General features: G+C 34.4%; 2 protein-coding genes across 6 annotated transcripts in view; one reads left to right on the top strand and one right to left on the bottom strand.

The window, feature by feature from the left end:
- LOC134851782 (coiled-coil domain-containing protein 66-like) overlaps positions 1 to 27,798 on the top strand; it is a 263,446-nt gene that overhangs the window by 152,253 nt on the left and 83,395 nt on the right. The window contains exon 1 of one of the 5 annotated variants that reach the window (XM_063868010.1): positions 2,879 to 2,889. The exons of the other annotated variants lie outside the window; for them this stretch is intronic. The gene's annotated coding sequence lies outside the window, so the exon portion shown is untranslated. Of the gene's footprint in view, positions 1 to 2,878; positions 2,890 to 27,798 lie in introns of those variants that run through there. 5 annotated transcript variants of the gene reach the window in all.
- LOC134852011 (uncharacterized) lies at positions 3,299 to 7,827 on the bottom strand. The gene is made up of 4 exons (XM_063868287.1): positions 7,751 to 7,827; positions 7,092 to 7,223; positions 6,545 to 6,665; positions 3,299 to 3,559 (listed from the first exon to the last, which is right to left on the bottom strand). Exons 1-4 carry the CDS (start codon positions 7,825 to 7,827, stop codon positions 3,299 to 3,301), a joined length of 591 nt encoding a protein of 196 aa, XP_063724357.1.

Raw genomic sequence — 27,798 nt, 5'->3', positions numbered from 1 at the left:
TTTTTGTCAATTTGGGTTCAACCGATTATTAGTTCTGTTCAATTTAGGTTTGTTTGAGCAATACTATGCGCAAGATTTTTATTCTTGATCAGATTGTTTTTGGATGAAGCTCATGAACAATTTAGGCTCTAATTTGGTTTTGCGATTCTCCCTAAAATCCGAAAAAGACTTCATCAGCTAAATAACAGGACATAACCAGCAAAATGGAAAGGAGTTAATGAATGCAAGGAAACCAAAACAGAACTGATTAGTTTTTTGAAGAAATTTCATATTGAGAATTTGAATTTGAAAGTAAAAATGTATGGCCTCAAAACTATTAGATTTTCAAAAAGTTGTTTTATTTTACAATTTTGGATAAAAATATTTCAATTCGAAAAAGCGAATCAATTATTAAAGATTTTATTCAGCTGATAAATCTAGAAGAAAAGTTGATAGCGTTTTTCGTATTTCAATCGTTTTGCTATTCGCTGATGCAGAAAATAAAAGAAGATAAAACCAAACAAGACTGCTCGTATCAGGGCGAAACCCTGAATGTTCCGACTGCCTTTTAAGGTCTATGGAGCAGTAATAACACGAAAAAAAATGTAATAAAAAAAGCAGAATTTTTTTTTAAATTGAGACTTTTATGAAAATTAACCCCACACATGCCATATAAAGTACCAAGTGATAATTTTCGCCCCTAGTAACAAATCATGTATGGCAAAAAAAAGCTTCTTTCAACCAATTTGTAGCGATTTCCAAGAGGGATTAAATCTTCGCTTACGCGTTAATAGCGCGAAATATATCGTTCGTTAATTGTCCCAAATTGGCCAGAATAGCAATATTTAAACCCTCATAATCTTACAAAAAATAATCACAGGTGAAATATATATTTTTTCAAATTCAAGCTTAGGACAACAATAGTTTTCGAATGTATTTTAAAAATTCCGTCAAAAATGGCCAGTTAAAAAGTCGAAATTTGTCTGACGAAAAAAACCCCCCGAGCTCAAGTAATCCGTTTTTTTTCGTTACGAAAGTCGGAACAAAAAAAGATTGAATCCGCGATCAATCAAATTTAAGAATAAACAATTTTATGAATTTTTCCAAAGAAAAACAAAAATAATCACTAACTTTATAAGAGTTATCACTACGTGCATCAATTCTTGATCAAAATGAGGTTTTGATCTTTTTTTGAACAAAACTGACCAAAAAAATGCTCGTGTTTTTGAGGCATGCGCTCCCCCTCAGCCAAAAGTGTGTGACATACAATTGAGTCAATGTATTGAGACTATTTGTTAATCCGACTGAAAAAAGAAACTGGATTATGAAAAATAAACTTTCGCCTTCATTGCACAATTGAAGAGGACTCTTTGATTTTTTTTTATTTAAAAAAATCGAGTGATGCGGTTCCCAAGTTCTAAATTGATTTAAAAAACCCAAAAAACAATATGAATTATTTAGCTTTTTTTTATAGCTCAGGGCATCAATATTAATTTAAATTGTCATTTGATTTTTGTCAGAAGAAAGTTAAAGGTAAAAAGAGCAAACTTATTGTTCTTTTTCTGAGAAAGCTACAACAAAAAGCGCGAATTAATTTAAAGTATTTCGAATGGATTTTAATTGGTTTTGACAACTTTTAAAATTGTAATCTTTTCTTCCATGGTTTTCTGATTGTAATCATATTTAGTATACTGTTGGTCAACGAATCAGAATTTCTTTGTCTTTGTTAAAAAAAACAAGAAAAATTGTGGTTTCTGTGATTCGCAGACAATATATGCAAGGCTATCCAGATTCTTCTAGTTTCCCACGTTCATAAGAAAATTAAATTATTTTCAGGCTACAATCAGACAAGTATAAGTTTTTGTGCAAAATAAATCCAAGTGCGAAGTCTGAGGGAGCATCATTAGACCAAATGGTCCGTTTTCAAACGTCCCAGAGCGAAAATTCTTTTTTCTACACAAGGTTGAAAATGTAGAAAATGAATCATAGAAAAAGGTTTCTTTCTGCGCCGAAAAATTTCATTTGGAGTATTTTTAGCTACCCAAGGCCGATTTTTTACTGTGGTAGGCGGGAAGTTAGAAGTCAAGTGAGAGCTCACACACTTTCATTGCGATGGCAGCGAACGGTATACACAACCTGACAATCTTAAAGTGAACTTAAGGTGAACTCCTAAGGTTGCAAATTAGCTATGCAAATTTGTAAAAGAAAATTGATCTCCATCAATGAATTAGCGCTAAGCATTTACCCAAACAGCAAATTTCAGTGCTGTATTTGCACAGCTTCAGATCTGGAAACTCCGAAAATTTTAGCGATGAATTAGCAATGACTTAGCGGTTAACCAGCGATGACTTCTTAGCAATAAATTAGCGATGACTTCACGAGATGGAATACTTGAAAACTTTTCCCCTTCTCTGCTTACCGCAGCCGTGTTTACCCTTCCCCATCCCCCCCCCTCGTTTTCACCCCCCCCCCCCCCCTTCATAGTAAAGGGGGCGGGGGTACCCTTTTTTACCTCCCCCACCATGTTTTAATTACAAAATATTTTTCTGATCGTTGATTGGAAGAAAAATAGATAGATGTTTTTTGATGTTTTATGTTTTTTTTTTACTTAGCACTGAATGATAACAATTCAGCGATGATCATCGCTGTTTTATCTATTTTTTGCTAATAAAAATTGTTAATTCACCAATGTATGAGATAACACGAAATCATCATTGAAAATATTTTTAAAACTGGATTAACAATTTTCATCGATGATAGTTATTAAAACTCAACCCGGGAGCGCCATACTTCTAACAGAAAACCATGTTTTGGAACAAAGGACAGCATCCTTTTTTTAAGTTTTTTTCAAGGCAACTACGAGAACTTGTTTGTGAAGTAGAAAAAAAAACAAACCCTTCTTATTAAATACAGAGTTTCAGAATTTTGACCGATAGATTATGGATTTAATTCTTTCTTTCTGATAGTAAAAAAAAAGTTGTTTTTATATTAGTTTGATACCTTGATAGTGTCGCATTGGACTGTATTGTCGAAGAATCCGAACGCGCCTATGAGTTCTGCATTCATATGGTGGTAGAGGAACTGCGGCTGTCTTCCCCTCACCGCCCTCGCTCTCCTGCTTCTACCCCCTGCCCCAGAAACTCCGTCATCTTCTGAACTGAAGGCCCTGAAACAGAAAGCTAGCAGTTCTGCCTCCAAAAAGCGGACAGAAATGCGAGTCCCATCATTATCTGAGGTGCTTGTTGGTCGAAGGTGAGACACTATTTCGCAGCCCAAGAATTAGCCGAAAAAATGCATGTCTTTGTTCTTCATTGGTAGCTTACCCCGCTGAGCTTTCAATTGGCAGGGGCGCAGTGTCTACATAACTCGGTTCAAACGGACTGATATATCTGAACTCCATACCAATTCTGCCATTGATCAGAATATAAATGGACGCATCGTACTCGCACTGTTTGAAGATGGTCTCGTCTCGCTGATAAAACTGCACTTTGGCGTTACGTAACATGACCTCGTTTGACCCATAGTGCAACTGTCTTATCACTGGGAACGAATCCAGCATCTTATCCGCTTCTCTGTTCACCTTGACAAAACAAAAAATGGACCAAATAAACATTATCCTCATCCATATGAGTGGTAGACAAAAAATATAAACAACATACAGTTGGAAAAGAGTCAATGAACGCAAGTGAACAGAAAAAAATTACTGATTATAACTTTTGTGAAAAATATCAATTGAAAATTTCAAACAAAACATAGATGCCTTTAATGCTCTTTAAACTTCTAGAACAATTTATGATTAGCACTTTTTTGAAAAACCTGGATCAATAAGTAAACTTTCTATTTCGCTAGCAAAGAAAAATGAAGTGCACTTTTGAAATTAAAAATAGTTCACATTTTAGTGATTATTACATTTTTGCTGCTCGATAGTGGAGTTTGCCTTCTTTTAAGCAAACGAAAAAAACTGAAATTCAAAAGAAATCAAAAGTCAAACCGCGAAAAAAAATTTTGAGCCTGAACACATTTCAATACTTTTCCTGAAAAAAAAAACAAAAAATCGTCGCGACCTTAAGAAGAGTCTGAACTATGTTCATTGACTCTTAGAATTTCAGAATTAGTTTAATCTCTTAAATTTTGTGTAACAAATCTCACATTTCGAATTTAAAGTAAATAAATAGATGCCCTTTAAGCTCTTTTAAATTCAAGAAAAACTTATGATTGGCGCTTTTTTGATAACAATAACCAAAATTGAGAGAAACTGGATCAATAAGTAAAAAACTTTTCCGCTGGAAATCCGAAATTGTTCAAAACTTTATTCAAGACCAGCAATCGTTCAGGTTTTTTGTTCAAAACTAGTAATCCGTCAAGTTTTTTTGAGCAATTTCCACGTTCATATTTGGAGAGTCCTATTTACGTAATGTTTAGAACATGAATTTCAATTGAACTCAAAAAGTGCATATAAACTTAAGCGCATTTATAAATGCATTAAAAGGATAAATGCGCATCTGTAGTATCTAGAGCATTTCGAGACTTTTTCCTGAAAAAAAAAACAAAGAAAAATACCAACACCTATATAAGAGTCTTTACTAGGTTCATTATTTTCAAAAAAAGTTGCCCAGACCTATATAAGAGTGTTCACTTTATTTTGGTCACATTATTTTTCAGTATTTGAGCTAAGTAAAATTATGAATCACTTTTTTCTGAAAAATTTGACCAAAATTGCATCAATATTTTATTCAGCTGGGAAATCTGGAACTAAAACCCTCTTCGAATATAGAAAGCAACCATTTTTTACGTCCAGTACAATTGTCTATACTAAAGCAAAAAAAGTGAACTTTGAAAAACTTTAAGTCAAACCGCAAATGATCAAGTTTGAGATTGAACAAAGCTTAAAAGTTTTTCATTAAAAAAAAACAAAAAAAACATCAATATCTAAATAGAAGTCATCGCTACGTTTTTTACTCTAAAAAATCTGCTTGATTGAATGTTTAATTTTATTGGGCCCTTTTAAAGCTTTAATTGGGGCACATTTAAGGGAGGCGGTTGGCGGACGCTTTTGCTCGCCCTCAACTCTTCCCGCTTTGAATTATTTAATCCCTCATCAACCAAAGGGTCCTCTTCCGTTCGTACGAATTCAAGACATATCCATGTTTGGCCGACCGACCATAAATTTTTGTAAAAGCGGCTTTGACGCCAACATATACTATTTGTGAAGCGAGGTGCTCGCCAATAAAAAGACAGGGCAATTTTTCCAAAAAATATATATGGACCATTTCTTTAGTGAAAAGCCCTTGCCAAAAATATATAGCAGTCTTTCCAAATGAAAACCTAATAGAAAACTGCTTTTAGATATCATATCCATTTTTGGTTTGAGAGCTAAAGCTATACCTAAATAAAAAATTATCTTTCTACATTCATAATTGTCTAGTGGGCGGCCCTATGAAATATATGCGTAAACATAGCCATCAACCAATTTGAAAACAGTTAAGAAGGAAAAAATGTAGAAAAATAACAGTACATTTTTTTAAAGAAAACTTCAAGTTTTGAATTTTGAAGAAAAAATTATGGTTGAAACTTTTTTTTTCATAAAACTTTATGTAAAAATTTTAGAAAACTGGGTCAATGAATAAATTTTTACTCCGCTGGAAAATCTGAAAATCAAAAATTACTTTCAAAACTAGAAGTCGATCAAGTTTTTGTGACCTTTACACACTTTTGCTGTTCGAGTTAACTTCCTTTTAACAAATCTGAGCCTGAACCAATATTTTCCTGAAAAAAATTACTTACAAGTTCTATATAAGAGGATTCACTACGTTCATGTCTCTTAGAAATGAATGCGGCCACAATCTTCGTTTTATATAACAATTGACATACGGACTGATCACTCTATTCCAAGCATATATGGTTTTCACACTTAAGCTGGTCAGCAATTTGTAGTTCTGACCATTGAAAATATTTGGGTGTGTTTTAGTTTTTTATTTTCTACGCAATATCAGGTACCACAAACAATCATCGGACTGATTTGAGTGACATATCATATTAAAGTTTGTACAGTCATAATTTGAACAACGTTAAAAAATTTCAAAAAAAATCCCCAGTGTTGAGAAAAATCGGTTTGAATTCTTTTTGATGTGTCGTCTCATTTCGAGCTAATAAAGCGAGCGAGCAGGCTTAAAACAGCTTGATTGTGCCTAAAAAATTCCTAAAAATTTAGTTTTAAGCAAGTAAAATTAGTTTTTTTAAATCCATTTCGAGAACTAAAAGTTTCAGAAAAATTCTACTTTTTTTAAATTTTTTTTATTCTTTTGGTTTTAGCCATTTTTGTACAAAATATTTTGTCCCATTGGCCTATATTAGTATGATTTTTCGAAGATGCCTAAATTATAGTTTTACATCTTATCCTTTTATCACACCTCGCAGAAAAAAAACTACACTAATTTGAAAAAAAAACTTTTTTGTAGTTTTTAAAGACTGGTCGGATTATTCTGTGAACCTTGTGCACAGTAACCGGCTTTCCTTGTTACAAATATGGTCTTTATTTGGCGTTGGAAGAGGAAAAAACTCTTACCAGGAGTAGTTGTGGAGGAGTCATGAATCTGCCTAGGTGGTTGGGATCCACTTGCATGTCCTGGTAGAGCAGCCATCTCAACTGATACCCTCTGAACAACTCGTGGTAGTCCACCTCGAATCTGAACAACCATTCATTATCTAATTGAGCACACCCTAATGTATACAGGACATTGTTTGTACCCCAGTTAGAATGTAGTAGAAAACAGCACTGAAAATCAAGATACCCCGCAAGTCGAGATACCCTTCAAAAATGCCCAACGCCGTACAAGATGGAAACAATTTTTGAGCGCTGGTAATTATTTCATTGCTTAAACCGCCCCAATCCAGCGTTCAAATTGGAAAAATTGTCTCGGGTAACGCACAATTGCAATTAGTCTAAAAATTATTCGCGTTTCACTGTAAATAAAACCACGACCTCGAAATCTGGGTCTATTTACTGCCTAAAAACTCAGGTTCACGAGATAGCGCAGCAAAAAACAAGACTTTGATAACGTTTAAGAGATCCTGAAAGTTTTTTCAGTGGAGGATTAGAGTTTAAAGTGTACCTGTTGACGAATACGACTTTTCTCTCCTCCCTCTCCGCCCTCTCTATCTCCTCTCTCTGGGACTCAGTCTTGAACTTCTTGTCGTTCAGGTGTTTGAAAGTCTTCATCACATACAACATCTTCTGGTTATACCTGCACAAGTCAACAGTCAACAAAAAAATGAATGAAATTGAAGTGAGTTCGAATAATCGAGAAAAAAGCTGCGGACCGACTTGGTTTTCGACTGAACTTCCAAACCTCTGATTAACCTTTTCTCACATATTTGGTGATATATAATAGGTGGTACATTTTCATGTAAGTACAAAAAAATGTATTAATGTAGCATTTAGAATATTCCAGAGAAGGTCAAACGCTGAATCAAAAACATAATTTATCAACATTTGCTAATCAAAGACTCAATAGTTTTAGCCTTTTAACCATAACAACACTACTACTTTAACGACTGATTTTTCATTATCAAACTGAATGCTCTAGGCAATTTAAGTTTAATTTATTTTGGAAAAGTGATTTTCATGCTTTTTTTCTAAGCTTCCATAACTTTCGAAATTGAAACAATTGGTTCAAATCCGGACATAGTAACTTCCTAGCAAAATCTTCGGACCAGTATTTTCGGAGCAGTCTCTTGTGAGAAGTGACCTTCTATCAGCTGTTGGTGTTACCTTCCGAGTAGTACATCCTCGCTCATCTTGATGCTACAGAGGAGGACGTTGACAGAGTTGAAGAAGAACCACCCCATGAGGGATATTGTGCAGTAGACATACACGGAGGATATGAGGGTGGGGTCGACGTTGCCGATGGCGGTGGAGGTGGCGATGATGAGGGCTGCGAATATTCTGTCCATCTCGTACAGTCTCTCTTTGCTGAACCAGATCATCTACAATCACAAATGATGTCCCTCCTTTTACCCCCCCCCCCCCCCCCCCCGATCGGGCACTGTGACGAAAGTAAATTCTTTTGCACAAACCATTACTAGTTTTGCAAGGTTGTAGATAACCACTTGTAGAAGACCAAGGAGTTACTTGGAGTTAAGTAATTCAAACAATTGTGCAATGGTAACTGGGGTTTAATTTTCCCAATATCACAAAGTGCGGTTGAACAGTAAAAGAGTCCAAAGGTTTCTAGTACCTCAAAAAATATCTCTGACAAGGATAGCTTTTTCAAATACCAGAAATGAAAAACATTAAAAAGAAACGAGAATTAAAAAGAAACAAGGACATTAAAAAGAAATGGGTTACTGTGCAAGTCGCACAGAATGTTCCGACCATAGTCTTTAGAAAACTACGGTTTAGAATTTTTTTTCCAAATTAGGGTAGTTTTTTCTACTTGGTGTGATAAAAAGATATGACGTAAAAAAATTTAGGCATATTAGACAGTCATAGTAATATAGGCAAGTTAAACAAAAACTTTTGCATAAAAATGACTAGAAAAACTAAAAAAAAAATGAATATTTTTTTTAATAAATTTTTTAAAATTTTTTGAAAACTTTGCTTGCCAAAATGAATCTGAAATACTCCAAAATCTGTTTTACTTGCTTTTAAAAAAGTTTTAAGGTCTTAAATTAAGCATACTTGCAGGTTCCCGCTGTTGTAAGCCTGCTCGCTTGCTTTATTCGCCCGAATTAAGACGAAAAATCGACACTAGAAAAAAGTTTTGGGATTTACTAATGTGGTTTGAATCACGACTGAAAGGGCTTGAATATGATATATCACACAACCCAGTCCGATAATTATTTTTGATACCTGATTTTGCGTGGAATACAAAAAGAAAAAACTAAAACATCTGAATACAATTTCCTCCCCATTTTCAATGTTCGGAACAAAAAACACCTGAAGGCAAACGCTCCTCACCACGCTCAGTGGTCACAATAAAAATCAGCTTAGATAAGCTAATCATTAAATTTTGATAAAGATAATGACATGAAGTTGTATTTATTGCCTATAGAATCATTTTAGTTACTTCTGATTGTATATGGAAGATCAGCAGGGGCGGATCTAGGATTTTCTCGAGGATGGGTTGGATTTTCGAGAAAAAAATTATTTCAAGGAACTCTTTTTCAATTCGACCAAATGGATTTTCTGAGTTTTCCCAAATCACTATAAAGACCTTATTTTGACCAAATGTTTTTCTCCGCAGGAATGTTGACCAAAAAATTGCAGGGGGTCGATCTCTGAGGGGGGAAGGCGCCCGCCCTCTAAAACCAGCTCATAAAAAATATAGTAAATCAAGGAGAGCCGGTTACTGTGCAAGTAGCACAGAATGTTCCGACCAAAGTTTTAGAAAAATACAAAAAATTAGTGTCGTTTTTTTCTAAATTTTTTCAAGTTGTTTGGAATTACTAATCTTTGCTTACAAAATGGCGCTAAAAAACTCTAGAAATGACTTTAACTTGAGTAAAACTAAGTTTTCACGGTATAAAGTAAGCTTAAATAAGCTATTGTAAGCCTAAATGCTCACGCCATATTAGTTCGAAATTAGACCAAAATTCAAAAATTTCTAACGGTCTTTTGCGACACTGTGAAAAAAAAACATTTGAAATTTTTGTTGTCGTTCGAATAAAGACTGAAAGGGCTTTAATATGATATATCACTCGACCCATTCCGATAATTATTTGAGAAACCCAGGCGCGGATCTAGGAATTTCTCGAAGGGGGTGGATTTTCAAAAACACACCGTGGAAAACACACCCGAATGGGCCGGAACAAATGAATTCAAATGGTCGGAACAATTAGTTAAGAATATAACTTTAATCAACCTGTTCGAATAGTACAATCCAGGACAAAGTACACAGAAGCACTATCTTGAGGATATACATGGCAGTGAACCAGCCCCTCTTCCTAGTGAGGACAGTGAGCAGGGGGTGGTGTAATACATTCTTCACATTCTGGTACGACAGTCTCCCTGCCTTCAGGTACTTCTGTCGCAGTCTTTCCGGAAGGAATGGGATCACCTGAACACACAAATCATTTTGTCACAAAACTAAATACAAGTCTCGGGCGATATTTTTTCAAGTTTTCTTCTCCTAAATTATTGAGTGTCATAAGTTAAAGTCATAAGGTTATGAAATTCAAAAAACATACCTGTACGTTTTTTGAGCCTATAATTTCGGTCTGGTTTTTAAAACTATTTGTTTCCAAAGACTGTTTCAACGAAAAATTAGCATCAAACAATTACCTACCGTTGCTTTAATGAGATCACTCGAACTTGAGTTGAGTTTGTTCAGATCTAAATGCTTATTCCATAGAACTTGGTTTTTAAACATATTTTAGGACTAAACGGGTTGAACACCTTTCCCTCGGGTCTTGCATTGTCTAGAAAGTAGTTCAGTATCTGGTACTCCACTGCGTCTTCATTTTGTATGAATCTCCTTCTGGCCAAGTAATTGTTCAGCACCACCAGTTTGTTCTTCACCATTGTCTCATAGTAGGTCTGCATCAAGTTACAAGTATGATAGATGGGAAATCACTTAGAACTTTGATAAAACGAAGTGGTGCACTATCTAGAACACACACCTTCTTCACTCTAAATTGGCCCAAAAAGTAGCCCGAAAAGTTTTCAGACAGTTTTTTTGTCGAGACCCAAAAACTGGTTTCAGACAGGGCTTTCGTATGATACATCCTTTGACCATATGTAGAATTGTAAAACCAATGAAAAAAGTTTTAAAGTACCTAGATATGCGTCGAGAAAAAACATTCGAATCCTAAACTTCTTCACATTGTGTTGGGAACAAAAACCCCTTTTCGAAATGGGAATTGAGTTTTCTTTTACCTAGAATATTTTTCAAAATAATATTGTAGTAGCATCATAAAGGAGTCATAAGTAGGCCTATGAGCTCTTATGGTGGGCAAAGCTCTTTTTTTTATAGAACTTAAGGCCGTTTTTTACGACTATTGCAGCCATAATCGATCAAGTTGCCGAAGAACTGAAGTGGCAGCTCGTCCCCACACACTGACATCGCCATGGCAGGGGATTGAGCACACTCTATCGATCGATTATACTAGAAAATATCTTGTGTTTGATCCTATATCATCAAAAATGTTGTTTTACGTGCTCATCTATCATATGCGTACCTGAGCGAACACAATGGCCAGAATGAGGGCGAGGAAGATGGCTCGGAATATAACGAAGATCATTGCAATTGTCACTATCTTGATCAGCTCCTCGAACAAAATGTTTTACATGATAGCTAAGAAACTACATCCAAGTTTTTTTTCTCTATTTAACGTGCAATTTAAGAAAAATCAGATAAAACACGATCTCGAGCCTCGGAAGGCTAAGCGAAAACAATGTCTGATCAGAACTATAATAGTCTTTTAAGCTTTGAAATAGCTTGAAATATGCAAGTATTCAACATTTTTAGACAAGACCGTGATGATCAAATGTGCAGAAAAATATCAGCAGTGGAAACCAAAACCTGCCTGTTCGTTGGCGGCAGTGATGTCTCCGAATCCCGCGCCAGTGACGAGGGAGGTGACAAAGTAGAAGGAGAGGATGATGGCATTGTCCTCCACCTCTTTGCATGGCATAGTCCGATAGACAGCCTCCCACTACACACAACACAACATCTACACTATTATTACGTGCTCACTTTCAATGAAAATGGTCAAAGATTCGCGCTCGGCTGATTTTTTTCCAAGCAAAGTCCGAATTTTCAATAAGCCATTTTTGGCAAAACTTTTTCTACCATCTGAAATTTTTTGATATCAAAACCTTTTAAAAACAATTTGCCTGGAAACATTTGTTCAAAAATTATGAGGGGTTGAATAAGTAACTATTTTGATCACTGTCTATTTATAATTAATTATCTCACAATATCTATCGCTATTGAAGCGTAGGAGGCAAGCTAAAATAAAACCAACTGTCAGTTAAAGAAAGTAATGGACTCAAGGAAACAGAAAAAAAAACGGATTTGCTTTTACTGCGAAAAACTTTTAATTAAAAAAATAAATGCCCTAAATTCTTTTTGAATAACAAGAACAATTTGTGATTGGTATTTTTTTGATGAAATTAATTTAATTCAAGAAAACTGGGTCAAAACTGAACAACGTTTTTATTTCGCTGGGAAATCTATACATTAAATTCTAGTTTGAAATTAGAAATCGTTCACGTTTTTCGCGTTCGTAATTCGAGAGTGCCATTTTTGTAGCTTTCAGCCGATGAACTTCAATTGAACTCAAATTGTGCACATTTACTTGAATGCACATCTGTAGTTATTAAGCAAATTAAGACTTTTTGCTTAAAAAATAAACAAAACAAATACCAAGACGTATATAAGAGTCTTCACTGCGTTCATTATTCTTATTCATTCGAACTTGAACTGAGGCATCCATTATGTTCTTTTTATCTGACTCAAAGTATATCCGTTCGTACTTTGCTCAGCGTGTCCCATCCCCCCTCGTTAAAAATCAATCAGCAAAAACTTTTAATTGATGCTAAAAAGGTAGTCAGAATCTTCAAGTTATCGCTCTGATAGAAGCAACTTGTTTTTAACAAGCAGCTTGTTGTTCCGACTTTTGATGAAAGCGATGGAATGTCTAAACTGGGGTGATTTTTTCTAGGTTGGTTTTGAATTTTCACCTGGTCATTTTGACGTAATTTTCTCAAGCCCCCATGAAAGTATTCAGGTTCTGAACTTGCCATTAAAAATGTATTTTTTCCTGCAAACAGTTTTTGTAACGGTGAAATTGCGTTGACATGGGCGTTTCAAACTTGCCAGTTTGAAAAAAAATTTGATTGAATTAAAGCGCCATATATTTCAATGTATTGAAAATTAGACACCAGATTAAAACATTCCAAATTCAAATAAGACAAGCGATTTAGTTTCATCGAAACGTTACCAGCTTTTTAAGGGATAAAAATAGCAAATTTTGATTGAAACAAAAAATCACTAAACTGTAACCAAAATTTTTTTCATCGACTTCGAATGACATTCGGATTATTTAGAGCAACGCCCTGATACGAGCAGTCTTCATCTGCGACAAATTTATCGAAACATTCAATTTTTGAAACATTTCTATATGTCATCAAAAGCGCCGAGATTTTTTTGATCTCTTGCATTCGTGTTCTTCATCGCTTTTGTGTCTTCTTGCAGTTTCAAACTTTTAAAGTGTTGTCTGATAAATTTGCTTTCAGCTATACAAGACAACCCTACTGAAGCTCAGAGTGGTCATCTATAGTTTAAACCAGAAACTTTGAGATGAACAATGCCTGCTATTTACCCGTTTTCAAAATTATCTTGCTGAAAGGACAACTTGGATACGGTTCCGAAATTAATGCTGTGGATTGAAACAACATTTAAAAATACTTTTGTTTTAATGATAATTTCATCATTTCAATCAAATGATTCTTTACAAGATTAAAAAAGCAGCGATTTCACCGTGATACGAGCAGTCTAACTTGAGTAGCCTCATTTAAAAAAGACTGCATTAAATCTTAGTACCAGATAGAAAATATTAGATAAAAAACTTTTAAAAAAATTGATACTGAGATCAAAACAGCCTATCTTGAGTTTCAAAGCTTGAGTTTCAAATTTTTTAAAAATTTCAATTGAGATCAAATGTTTTCACTATGGCCCCACCCAGGCTTGCAACAAAAAAACTATAGTAAAGTACTTTTAATACTATAATAACTCGATGCTCTAAAAAGAGAGCAAAAATTGGTGGCTTTTTGTGAAACACATTGTAGCTTTCTGGATTTAATTTCAATTTTCCTTATTGTATAGCTGTTGAACCTGTTAAAAATTTAACCTGAAATTATAACTGTTACGTTCAAACATTTTTCTGAGTTTTAATGTCATAACACAAATACTTCCTGACTTCGAATTTCAATTTATACTTTTCAACATTTTTCTTTCGTATTTCTTGGCGTTCATCTTCATCAGTTGCTGTTGAAATTCAACATTCCTCGATTAATGCATAATCAATTTTTCAACATGCTTGAGCGATCAATCAACAATTATCAAGAGTTATTCAACATGTTTCAATGTTAAGTCCCTGAGATATGTTCCAATATATCTTGCTCCAGAACTAATTTATGCCTAAACTTAATGGTTACCATTTAAAACCCGAAAAATTTGGAAATTTCAGCTGCTCATGTCTTTAATTACAGATTAAACCACTAAAAAATTTGCTTCTAACAACGCTAAGTTTAACTGTTTTCAACGGTTTGTCGCTATCTATGTTGTTTAAAGGCAAACTGTAGTCATACGTCAAGTTGATTCATAAAAATTCGTTAATGTATCTATTCAAGTTAACATAATCCGATTCTTGTAATCGAAAGTCAGGAAGGAGGCTTGTTGCTCCGAATTTCGAAAACATTGAATAGATAAATTAACGAATTTTTATAAATCAACTGGACATATGACTTCAATTTGCATTTAAACAACATAGATAGCGACAAATCGTTGAAAACAGTAAAACTTAGCGTTGTTAGATGCAAATTTTTTTAGTGGTTTGTTCAGTAATTAAAGATATGAGCAGCTGAAAATTTCAGATTTTGGGTTTTAAATTGTAACCATTAAGTTTAGGCATAAATTAGTTTTTTTAGCTGTAACCAAAAAGCCTTCATAATAAGAAAACCAAAAGAAAAAGTGATCTGGAATGTTTTCAAACAAAATAAAGACAAAAATCTGGTAAAAATGACTACTCCAGTTTTTAAAATTTTCTCAATAGCACTTTTTCGTTGTCAAACTTTTGTTCGATTTCTTTTTCTTATATAATAAAATAATCATACCTAAAAGTACGCGCTTATATATAATTCTACTTGGAGTATTTTTTATTACTCAGACCAATTTCTAAAAAAAAGCTGTCGACTGGTAATTAAACCTGAAATCTACGTGTTTCTAAGCTGGCTTCCCAAGCTGGTGTGCTTCAAAACTGCACTAGGAGCCTACTTAATAGCTCCTCGTTTAATGCTCTCAGAACTGTATAGTTGACGCTGAAAGCAATACGAATTATTATCCTGTACAATTTTTTTTTCAAATTAAAATCAGGCAAACTAACTGGTCATACTTATTCAGCATTCGAATTTTAGCATTTAACATTTGATATTGACGGGTTAGGGCTTAGCTTTGTATACGAGCAGTCTTGTTGAAAATGAAATTAAGTTTTTTGAAATATACAACCAGAATGATGAAATTGAACGCTAAAAAGAATGTGAAATGTTGTGAAATGTATGAAGTATAACCTTATCGGGTGCCAGTGAATCTGGATTGATGGGAGCGTAGGAAGCTGAACTGTTGCACGAGCTTTTGTACTGTCGGAACCACGTGTTCCAGTTTGGTTTATCTACAAGGCAACAAAAAATTATACAATTTTTTTTTATTTGATAAAATGTTCATTTGCTCTGATTAACTACTTAAAAATTGAATATAAATTAAAACGAAACGAAATAAGCGAATTAATTAGGGCTGAAATATTTGAAAAGTAAGCGCTCCAGCGGAAATAGTGCAAAAATTCCACTATCTCAGAGCTTCTTCAAATTGCTTAGAATTTTTTTCTACCTTACAAAATTCTTATTAAAAAAAACATTCTAAATTAGCAACTTTTTTCCAATAAACAACCTAACTTATTAAGAATTCAAAAAATACCATAATCCCATTGAATATGTTTCTATATTGTAATTACGGATATAAATCAATTTGCAAAACTTTCATTATTTGAAAATTTACATGATATACATTTCGATCAAAAAAGACAAAAATTCACTTTGACGAAACATCTCATGACAAAATTTTTAGTTAGAAGCAAAACATTAACTCTACGAGTTGATGATGTGACGATTTGTTAAGTTTGGACAACGAGTTCCCGTACACAGGGGAGAACACAGGTGAGAACTTTAAACTGATTATAAGCAGTTTTCAAACATAGCAACCAGAAAGAATTTTGAAAAAATTCAGAGGAAAAATTCTGTTTTTGCAGGAACTCTTACAATTATTGTAAGAAAAAGTCCTCCTTAGCGCAAGATTTTTTTTAAAAAAATGCTAAATTCTTATCAGAAAAATTCTATTTTAATCCAAACCCTTAGCAGAAAAAACTTAAGACGAACAAGTTTGAAGCTAATGATTATCTAACACTTTTTTAACACTTTCTCTGATGGAAAGATGAAAGTAGTGAGTTTTCCAACTATAAGCAAATCAGATTAAGCTAATGTCTTACTGATCGAGTAAGCCGTAATACAACACTGGAAAAAACAATTACAGACCTAAGTACTATAAGTGATGATGATGGAATTAGTAAAAATATGAAACTCAAGCTATGCACCGATGACTGAAACTTTGGCGAGATGAAAGTTTGCTGATCAAATAAACGTTGGAAAGAGAGTTTTGGCGTGTTTGAAAAATTGAGAAGATCCCGAAAGGAACCGATGATCCGTTTTTGAAAAAAACTTTGCTATCTAATTGTGATGATTGTTAAGGCGGGACAAAAACGGCCATGTTCTCTCTATATAGATGAAACAGTAGATATCTTTCATCTAGCGTCGTCGTGGTCCAAATGAGAGGGCAATTAATTGAGAGATATAACCAAGGGAATTGGTTTCAGAGGATTAGAGGACTCAATCAATCGTTTCCCGGGTAGAAGGGACTGAATTCTCCGCCTAAATGAGAGATCTGTCCGTCAAATTTGCTAAAATGACCACGAGTCACTCGTCAATGAACAAGACATATTTCATAGGTTGATCGTCTATGATTGGATCCTCAGCGATATCACGTTGAGGGTGGGAAACTGCAACAATTATGAAAAAAATCAATTAATTTTAAGCTTTGGAGGTACTGTGTTACGAGATGACCTGCGCAAAGGAATAGGAGAGTTATCTACCGCTTGGTATTCTTTTATTTCGTCGGAAAAATTCATGATTTTGAGGACCGGAACTTCGTCCAAATCGGACTGTTGGTCCATCGGAGCATCGGTAGATAGGGTTGGCACTCCTTTTTTGGTTTTTTACGCTGTCCTTAAGTGTGGTCTTAAACGGTTTCTGTTTCAGTCGGTTTGATTGAAATTGGGCAATCCTTGTCTGTTTGGAGGTTGTCAAAAGTATCACCTTCCATGATTACATTTTGATTAAAGTCGTCTTTTGTAGCTATCATGGATAAACGTTTTACATAGATAATGTCGATAAATCTTTCCCTTCACATGTCTCTACAAGGGAAGCCTCCTACGGCCTCGCTAATGTCGAAAGCAACCAATGATATAAAGCAAGAGTAGTTAGTAGCAAATTAACTTGTTGGTGAGGTCTTCTTTTGTCTCTTGGTTCGGCCGGACAGTCCTTAGTTTCGCTTATTTAAGTCTAGAAGATTTCTGTCAGGCATTGAGTCTTGGCTTGAAGCTTCCGAGGGATTCCAGGCAACATTTTGATAAAAATTGAATCAATAAAGTGAGGGATTAGTCTCTTTCGAGCTCCTTTGAATTTTTGAACATACTTCGATTGTTTGGTTAAGAAAGTAAGGGAAAAATATCCTCACGGAAAGTATTCAGTGTATTTGATATAATTTTTTTCTTGGTAGTTCAAAATCTGATTGTCAAGTTATCTTTCCTACAACTATTTCGACCGTGAAATTTGAAGAGTTTTCAATTGGATTGTTTTAGTTTCAAAATTTTCGTTCAGACATTTTTTGGAGAACTTTACCTTTAGTGAATAGGTTTTGTCCAGTGGTCGAAAAGTTAAATTTTAGGTTGGGTCAAAAATTAGGTTGTATTCCCTTCGACCGCTCTTATAATTTCAGAACGTTTTCTTTCATCGTGATAAAAGTGGCAACATATGTGTGGTCAAGAAACAGATTCGGCCATACTTTCCGACCATGGACGGCAACCTGTCTGACTTTTGAGGTCTTTTTTATAGTGATGATGTATCCGCAGTCTTCTAAGTTGATTCTTTTTATGGAATGCGTTGATTAGTGGATTTAGCATCGTGTCTTTTTCCGTCACAAAAACTATTATCTGTTGTTAAAAAAAGCAACTTGATTGATTTTTCTGAAACTTTCAGAGCTTTACTGTACTTTTCATCTAATCAATGTTAGTTAGAAATAATTGTTTTTTTTTCGAAAGAGGTTGATGGAATAATGACAGTTTGAATTTGATACATATCTACGAAGATTATACAGGAAATATCAAATTTCGAATCATTGAATTGAAATTTTTTTTAAAAAAGTGAAAAAATTGAATTGATCTTTCAGAAAAATCTAATGGAACATATTTGAATTACAAAATTCTGAGCGCTAAGAGCTAAAAAGGCACATTTGATGACTGGATTTACAAAAATTAAAACTGAAGAAAATATATGATAACTCGCACTCAGTAAAAAGAGAAATTAACCAATTAAATTACAATTATAATTGTACTTTTTTATCAAAATTATAATTGATTATAAGCGCCAAATTTAGATGTTTAAACGATTTATAGTCCATTATTCGTCAGACACTTTTCGTGAGACTATAATAAATTCTAATCAATTATAATTAATTATATTTTTTCCAAAAATCTTTTATAATCAATTATAATGTGTTATAATAAATTATAAAACGTTTTTCTGTTGAAAATCTCTAAAAGTGAGAAGTCTTTTATCTGGGTCAAACTCTTTAGCTCATCAGAACACAAAGATTTACCACGAAACAAAAGTTTCATAGAGATCTCTGTATATTAGTTGAAAGAATCCTGTGGTAAGTGAAATATATTTTTTCGATATAAATCATAGAAGTAAAAAAGTGTGCTGATATTTTGGTTTTCAAAAAACTTAAAACGTACATCATGAAACAACTATAACGAAGAATAAGTTTTTAAAAAAAACTTTAAAAATCTGAATTGATTTGAAAATTTTTAAAACATTTTTCCCAATTTTTTTCCAAAAACCAATGTCTACAAAAAGCATAAAGTTTAGGCAATTCATGTGCAAGGTCGAAGACAAAATGGGCAAACAAAAGGGATTATAAACAATCATAATCGATAATATATTGTTTTTTTCTGCAAAACGAACTAATTACAAATTCGGATAAAATCAATCAATTTTAATCGATTATAATTGTTTATAATTGATCATACTTGATTTCAAAAAGAAAGATTATAATCAATTTTTAATTAATTAAAATCAATTCTTTCACAATTTTTGTAAGACTGGTACTAAAAACGATTATTAACGCTTGAAACTAGATGCGGGAACGTATTTATGTGAAATGTTTTAGAGGCATATTGCATCGATTCTACCCTTGCTAAATACCATTTTAAAGTAGAAGTGAGGGTTTTCACGAGGATCAGAATTTTTTGCTCATTAAAAAAAGTCTTAAGGGAGTTCCTTGAGTTGCTAGAAAATGGTTAGTTGATAAGTGAGCGTTATTCTTTTTTTTCTCTTTTAAATGGGAAAGCATGTTATGGCTAACTTTTTGTCGATAAGTCGGGTAACATTGCTAATTTTAACGACCAAAGAGTCATTTAAAAAAATTACAGTTATTTCGTTTAACGGTAAACTTAATATTAACTGAGTTTTTGATTATTGTTTGACTATGATTAGAAAAATTTTGATTAATGAGATTGTCTTCTATATCATAATTTAAAATATATATATTTGGGGATACACAACCAATTAGACCTCCATCGGTTTATCCCCCGAATACATGAAACAGCTGAAATTGAACCTCATCTGTAATACTTTCTCCCCAGGTCCTTTAAAAACACTGTTTATGAGTGTAGCCAACAAAATCACTGTAGTGAAAGAATCGCGTTTTTTAAAAGGTTGGTAAACTAAGAGTCTCTGACATGAGTGTACATTCTTTGTGGTTTAACCCACTAAAATAATTTTAATTTACAGGTTTCTGAGTTTCAGCCAATGTAAAATGTTATCGCTTGAAAACCAACTAGACTGGCAACCCGGGTTGACATAAATGAGAAAACTTTTTTGATACAATTCCATACAATTCCATACGTACAGTCAAAGACAAAGCTAAAACATTGCGTTCAGTTAAAGATTGCGTCTATAGCGCATTCGGAGTTACATTTAATATAAAAGATGATAAGCATTTTTGGTGTATGGTGGTCAACCCGGGAGAGTTGACTTGTATGTTTAGATTAACGTGATCTTTGTTGCCTAAAGCTATTGCTAGTAGTTGTTGAGATCGTTTTTTTTGTCTTCATGACAAATTGAGCGCAGGGTATTCGTCATTGTCGCTTTGTTTGATTTCTGACCTTGCATTGGTTTACTTCACAGCGTTCTCCATAAAAGTGATCTCAATTTTACCGGTATGATCTGACGAAATGTTCTCTTCAGTGCTATTTTTTTGAGTTTGTAAAAAATTTTACGTTTCTAATTATGGACTTACTTTTTTTGTGAATAGCCCATGACTTGTTACAAATATGATTAGATGCATCTTTTGCAGGACAGATTGCCAGATGCTCTTTGGAAAATGTTTAATCGCAGTTCGTACTTGGGTTTCATGGCTCTAAATAAGGGCCGATTCTCCGTTGACTATAAGTGGCTATTACTTTTACATGTATTCCCAATCCGTTGATTTGAAACTACTGGTCATTTTTAAATGCTAAATTATTTCTTTTTCGAAAATAAATGAAGCGTTCAAGGCTTCCAATGGAGAGAAGGTATCTGTGAGAAAATTTCCTTGTATATGGTAATTTTTCAATTTGTTGATTAAAATGTCTTTTTCATAATGTGTTATATATTTATGTTTGTCCCTGATCATCATGTCAAACTTGTTGTCAATTTTGGCGTGTGTCCCCCAAAATTTTTTCCAGTTATTTTCTATTTATAAATTGGGGTCTTCCGAAATGAATTAGTTTTTTTTTTATAGAAAAAATGACCGATAAGTTGTCCCAAAAGTCTTTGAAGTATATTCCTTTAATTTTCATCTTGGTCAATTGTTTGCCAGAATTGCGTTTTTAATCATGCCCAGGGACAAATACAGCATTCAGCGTATTTTATTGTTAGATTCTTTGTCGTCGAAATTTTGTTGTTTGGTTAGGTTTTCTGATAATCTAGCGTCTCTTTTAGTAACTTATTTGTTTGATTTTGGGTTGTTAGACTCTGGTTAAGTAAATTTTGATTTCGTTAGATTCTGACTACAAAAAGCATTGTTAGAAAGTTTTTGTCCACAAGATTAAGCAGGGGCCAATATCATTATTTTCGCTCGCTATAATTGCCAAATTTTTGAGTTTGTAAAAAATTTTACGTTTCTAATTATGGACTTGTTTTTTTGTGAATAGCCCATGACTTGTTACAAATATGATTAGATGCATCTTTTGCAGGACAGATTGCCAGATTTTCTTTGGAAAATGTTTAATCGCAGTTCGTACTTGGGTTTCATGGCTCTAAATAAGGGCCGATTCTCCGTTGACTATAAGTGGCTATTACTTTTACATGTACTCCCAATCCGTTGATTTGAAACTACTGGTCATTTTTAAATGCTAAATTATTTCTTTTTCGAAAATAAATGAAGCGTTCAAGGCTTCCAATGGAGAGAAGGTATCTGTGAGAAAATTTCCTTGTATATGGTAATTTTTCAATTTGTTGATTAAAATGTCTTTTTCATAATGTGTTATATAATTATGTTTGTCCCTGATCATCGTGTCAAACTTGATGTCAATTTTGGCGTGTGTCCCCCAAAATTTTTTTCCAGTTATTTTCTATTTATAAATTGGGGTTTTCCGAAATTAATTTGTTTTTTTTTTTTATAGAAAAAACGACCAATGAGTTGTCCCAAAAGTCTTTGAAGTATATTCCTTTAATTTTCATATTGGTCGATTGTTTGCCAGAAATGCGTTTTTAATCATGCACAGGGACAAATACAGCATTCAGCCTAATTTATTGTTAGATTCTTTGTCGTCGAAATTTTGTTGTTTGGTTAGGTTTTCTGATAATCTAGCGTCTATTTTAGTAACTTATTTGTTTGATTTTGGGTTGTTAGACTCTGGTTAAGAAACTTTGATTTCGTTAGATTCTGACTACAAAAAGCATTGTTAGAGAGTTTTTGTCCACAAGATTAAGCAGGGGCCAATATCATAATTTTCGCTCGCTATAATTGCCAATTGAAAAAAATTCTGCTAAGACTGTGGTATTCTTCTCACGCTCAAATCATTATTGCTATGATTTTGCTATGATTTTACTATTTGAGAGAAGAATAAAAAATCCAAGTAAAAATATAGACGCATGCTGCGCAAGTAGCACAGAATGCTCCGCGCACTGTCATCCGGTCGGATTGGCACAATCCACTATGAAGTATTTCTATTCATTTATACTGTAAATCTATTACCCGTTATCTTACTATAAACTTGATTAATGGACTTGAGCGTCGATAGGCAAGACCTAAAAATTGAACGTCAATATTCAGAAGAACAGGAATTCAGATTTAAGTTCAGTTTTTTCTCTCAACTAAACTTGCTTACAGATACTTAGCCAATCCGTTCGGATTCCTTAAAGAGATCATACCTACGGTATGACATGGCGCTGTCAGCAGGATACAAACACCCGCTGAGTTTTCCATTTTTCTGGTAGAAGGCATCTCTAGAACCACCACTGAACTGGTCAAAGTGGGCAGCGATGATGAAGTTGGCCGTTTTCGCCAGAGATGGGGAAAAGGTTAGAAAACTGTTACAAGCGGAACCTCCCGTGCAAGAACCAGAGACCCGATCTACGAGGTTGAGATCAAAGCGGAAACAGAAGCACAAAAACGAAACAAATACATCAGAAACCAAGAAAAACGAGTCACTTGGGAAAATAACGTAATAGAAATCAGAAAAAAGCGTACTTTGTAATAATATATCATGGGGTGATGCAGACGCCATTAGCTATGTATAATTATGTCTAGGAGCAGAAGGAAAAAAGCAACTACAACCAAAAGATACCACACCTGAGTAATCAAGCAACAGTTTCAGAAGACCTGACGCAATTATTAAAAGACATATTCGTAATCACGCGAATCATAGCTTTTGAAAGGTACAGTTTTATTTGTGGGAAACAACAAAAAAACAAAACGTTGAAACAGCTGCATCGTTTAGTCGAATTGGCTGCTCGGGTGGTTTGTGGGGATCGAGAAGATGAATGGTTTTGGAGTATGATCACGGCCCACTTGTCCAACGACAAGATTGCAGAAGAGCTGTGCAGAAACCAAATCACCACAAGATGCCTTCGAATATGCAATCAGGAGGGGAAAAAGTGTAGAACATAGAAAAGCGAAACAAACCCATTCGGAGCGAAAACAAACACAAACACATCAACGAAACAGGAACCGATGGGCTACTTTCAACCACGCGGGAGAAGTGGTTATCAAAATTCGTATCACAACAACCAAAGAAGTAGGGGAAATTTAAAAGCTCGAAACAATTACCCGGCGGAGCGTACAACCCGAGAGGGCAACAAAACCAACAAACAAACCAAAACAAAATATATTATAAATGTGGCAGACAGTTTGTACCAAAAAATTTGACGTCTTGTCCAGCAAAAGACAAAAAATGTACAAAGTACGTAAAACGAGGTCATCTTGCAAAAGTATGTAGGTCAATAAATGTTAACTACATGCAAGAAACGGGCAGCCAACAAGACAACGAAGAAGAAATCTCATTTGCCGCAGAAGACAATAACGACTCAGTTGCTTACGCCGAATTTATGTCCAAAAACAGTTGGTAAGAAATTTCTCGGGAAATTTTTACGGTCTTGGCAATTTGAGAAGCACTTGAAATCAGAAACTCAGTAAACATAAAAGAAGATGATCTGAATGGACAGATAAAAAAAAACGAGAAAAAGACTCCGAAGATTTCTTTGCCATCGCAGAATCGGGAAGCCCCATGTCTTTTCTCAACAAAGAACGGCTGAAAGACTACGGAAAACGACCATTCCGCATTATTTAAGTTAATCGCACAGGATTATGCAGCCTGAAACCTTGTTTGTTCTTATGGAAAATACCTTGTATCAAAAGGGCGACTTATCATTGCGGCGGATTAGTAATCCTTATCATACGAAGATAGTTTAATTGGCTCCGTTTATGGTAGACGATCAACAGGCAAATATTATCGGGCGAAATATTCTACCACAAATAGGTATCAAACTCGTGCAAGACAAGCCACCACACAACAGTTCTTAATGTTCATGAGAAAAAACAAAAATCCGACTAGGAAAAAAAACCTGTGTTAGAGAAAACTTTCAGGACTTCTGCGTTAGAATCGGAAGTCAAAACACCGGCTAATGCGAACTCAATTTCTACAAAATAGTAGTCTGATCCAGCAAAAAGGTCAAAGCATCCCCATCCTTTTACAAGAAAGAGTGGAAGTAGAATTGAATAAATTAGCAGATCAGAAACAAATCATGAAACTAAACAAAAATTGTGATAAACAATTCATCAGCTCAATCGTTAAAACGGTAGAAAAGACCAAACGGTCAAACTTGCGCTTGACTACAAAAACATCAATGAATTCAGACAAAAAAAAACAAATACCAACTACCCAATATTGAATTCTTATTTGACAACAACGCACAAATTATAAAGAGGGTTAATCCCAACAAACCCTTTTCACAACTCGCGATCTACGCTAAGCATATTATCAAATCCCATTAGATAAAATGGTTCCTTTTTTGTAAATAAATGAAGCGTTCAAGGCTTCAAATGGAGAGAAGATCTTTGTGTGAAAGTTTCCTTGTATATGGTAATATCTTAGATTTGTTGATTAAAAAATGCCTTTCATTAATTTATGATCAATGATGATGTCATCGATGATGATGTCAAACTTCTCGTTAATTTTGGCGTATGTCACCGAAATTTTTTTAAGATATTTTCTATTTATAAATTGGGATCTTCCCAATTTTACTTTTTTTATAAAAGAAAAAAAAACGACCGATAAGTTGTCGCAGAAGTCTTTGAAGTATATTCCTTTATCTTATACCTTGGTCAATTAATTACAGGAAATCCGTTTTTAATCGTGCCCAGGAACAAATACAGCATTCAGCGTATTTTTTTGTTAGTCTTTGTCGACAAAATTTTGTTGCTTGTTTAGGTTTTTTGATAATCTAGCGTGTCTTTTAGTAATTTATTTGTTTGATTTTGGGTTGTTAGACTCTGGTTAAGTAAATTTTGATTTCTTTAGATTCTGACTACAAAAAGCATTGTTGGAGAGTTTTTGTCCACAAGATTAAGCAGCAGCCAATATCATTATTTTCGCTCGCTATAATTGCCAATTGAAAAAAGTTCTGCTAAGACTGCGGTATTCCTCTAACGCTCAAATCATTACTGCTATGATTTTGCTATGATTTTACTATTTGAGAGAAGAATAAAAAATCGTCAACCGGCGCGATTGATATGATCCGCTTTGAAGTATTTATTTTCATTTATACTGTAAATCTATTACTTGTTATCTTACTATTAACTAGATAAATGGACTTGACCGTCGATAAGCAAGACCTAAAAATTGAACGCCAATATTCAGAAGAACACGAATCCAGATTTGTGTTCAGTTTTTTCTCTCAACTAAACTTGCGTGCAGATATTTAGCCAATCCTTTCTGAATCTATAATAAGCTCATACATTACGGTATGACATGGCGCAGTCAGCAGGATACAAACACCCGCTGAGTTTTCCAATTTTCTGGCAGAAGGCATCTCTAGAACCACCGCTGGAATTGTCAAAATGGGCAGCGATGATGGAGTTGGCCGTTTCCGCCAGAGATGGGAAAGGGGTAAGAAATTTGTTACGAGCGAAACCTCCCGTGCAAGAACCAGCGGAACCGATCTACAACGTTGAGATTACAGGGGAAACAAAAGCACAAAAACGAAACAGAGACATCAGAAACCAAAAAAAAACGAATCAATTGGGAAAATAACGTAATAGAAATCAGGAAAAAGCGTATTTCATCATAATATATCATGGGATGATGCAAACGCCAAAATCAGAAACTAAGTATAACTATGCCGAGGAGCAGAAGGACAAAAACAACTACAACCAAAAGATATCACACCTGAGTAATCAAGCAACAGTTTCGGAAGAACTGACGCAATCATTAAACGACATTTTCGTAATCACGCGAATCATAGCTTTTGAAAGATACAATTTCATTTGTGGAAAACAACAAAAAAATGAAACGTTGAAACAACTGCATGCAAATTTAGTCGAATTGGCTGCTCGGGCGGTTTGTGGGGATCCAGAAGAGTAATTTTATCGGGGTATGTTCACTGCCCGCATGTCCAACGACAAGATTGCAGAAGAGCACCACAAGACGCCTACGAATATGCAATCGAAAATGCAATCAGGAGGGGAAAAATGTAGAAAATAGAAAAGCGATGAAAACAAACCCATTCGATCTCTTTGCCATCGCAGAATCTGGAAGCCACATGTCTTTTCCCAACAAAAAACGGCTGAAAGACTACTGAAAAACGACCGTTCGGCATTATTTAAGTTAATCTCACAGGAGCATTAAGCCTGAATCCTCGCTTGTGATAATGTGAAATACCTTGTATCAAAAGGGTGACTTATCATTGCGGTGGATTAGTAATCTTTATCATAGGAGGATAGTGTAATCGGCTCCATTTATCGTAGACGATCAACAGGCAAATACTATCGGGCGAAATATTCTACCTCGAATAGGTATCAAACTTGTGCAAAAGAAGCCAGCTCACAACGCGTTTTCAATATTCATGAGAAAGAAGAAAAATTCGAATAGGAAATGAAAACCTGGGTTAGAGAAAACTTACAGGACTTCTGCGTTAGAATCGGGAAATCAAAACACCACGTAATGCGAACTCAATTTCTACAAACTATCCTTTTACAAGAAAGAAAGGAAGCAGCATTAAATTAAAAGATCAAAAACAAATCAAGAAACTAGACAAAAGTTCTGATAAACAATTCATCAGCCCAATCGTTATAACGGTACAAAAAGACCAAACGGTCAAACTTGCGCTTGAAAACAAAAAAATCAATAAATTCATACAAAAAAATACCAACTACCCAAAATTGAACGCTTATTGGACAACATCGCACAATAAAGGGGGTAACTCCCAACAAACTTTTTCACAACTCGCGATCTACGCTACGCAAATTACCAAATCCCATTGGATAAAAAACGAGAGACCAATGCAATTTCAGCCTGATAGGGGGGAAAGCGACAGAAATATATCAATTGCAGATGGCATTCTATGGCCTCACGAAGTTACCGGCAGAATTTCAAAAAGCCATAGATCACCCACCATCAAATTTTGAAAGCATATTTGCTTGTTTTGATTACCATCTGATTGTAACAAAAGGTCATAAGGATACACACAAAGAAGTGTTACATAAATTACTAAAGAAACTAAATGAAAAGAAGTTAGCAATTTCACTAGAAAAAAGAAAATTTGCATGTGAACAAGCCTAGTGGCTGGGGTACAAAATAAGCCGCGAAAAAAATACCACTAACACGAAAAACAGGCAATCCTCAAGTTCTCACAGCCGAAACCTTTTAATCAACTAAAAAGTTCAATACGCCACCTCACTAGATACATTCCAAACCTCGCAAAAACGGCATCGACACTTAAACCACTAATAAAACTTTCAGACAAACATTAAACATTAGATTTGCAGTCGGAACACACATCGGCATTCCTCGTATCAAAACTCGTATGTGAAATTACTGAAAGCAAATACTTCCACCAACATTTAGATACTCGGGTGCAATGCCTCTACATTTAGATTAGGGGCTGCGTTAGAGCAAAATACAGAGACAGGTTGGGTAGCAATAGCATATGCTTCACGATGTTTA

Source organism: Symsagittifera roscoffensis, chromosome 7, assembly GCF_963678635.1.
Source record: "Symsagittifera roscoffensis chromosome 7, txSymRosc1.1, whole genome shotgun sequence".
NCBI classification, from domain to species: domain Eukaryota; kingdom Metazoa; phylum Xenacoelomorpha; order Acoela; family Convolutidae; genus Symsagittifera; species Symsagittifera roscoffensis.
The sequence above is the reverse complement of the archived record's forward strand: the minus strand, read 5'-3'. Positions and strand labels throughout refer to the sequence as shown.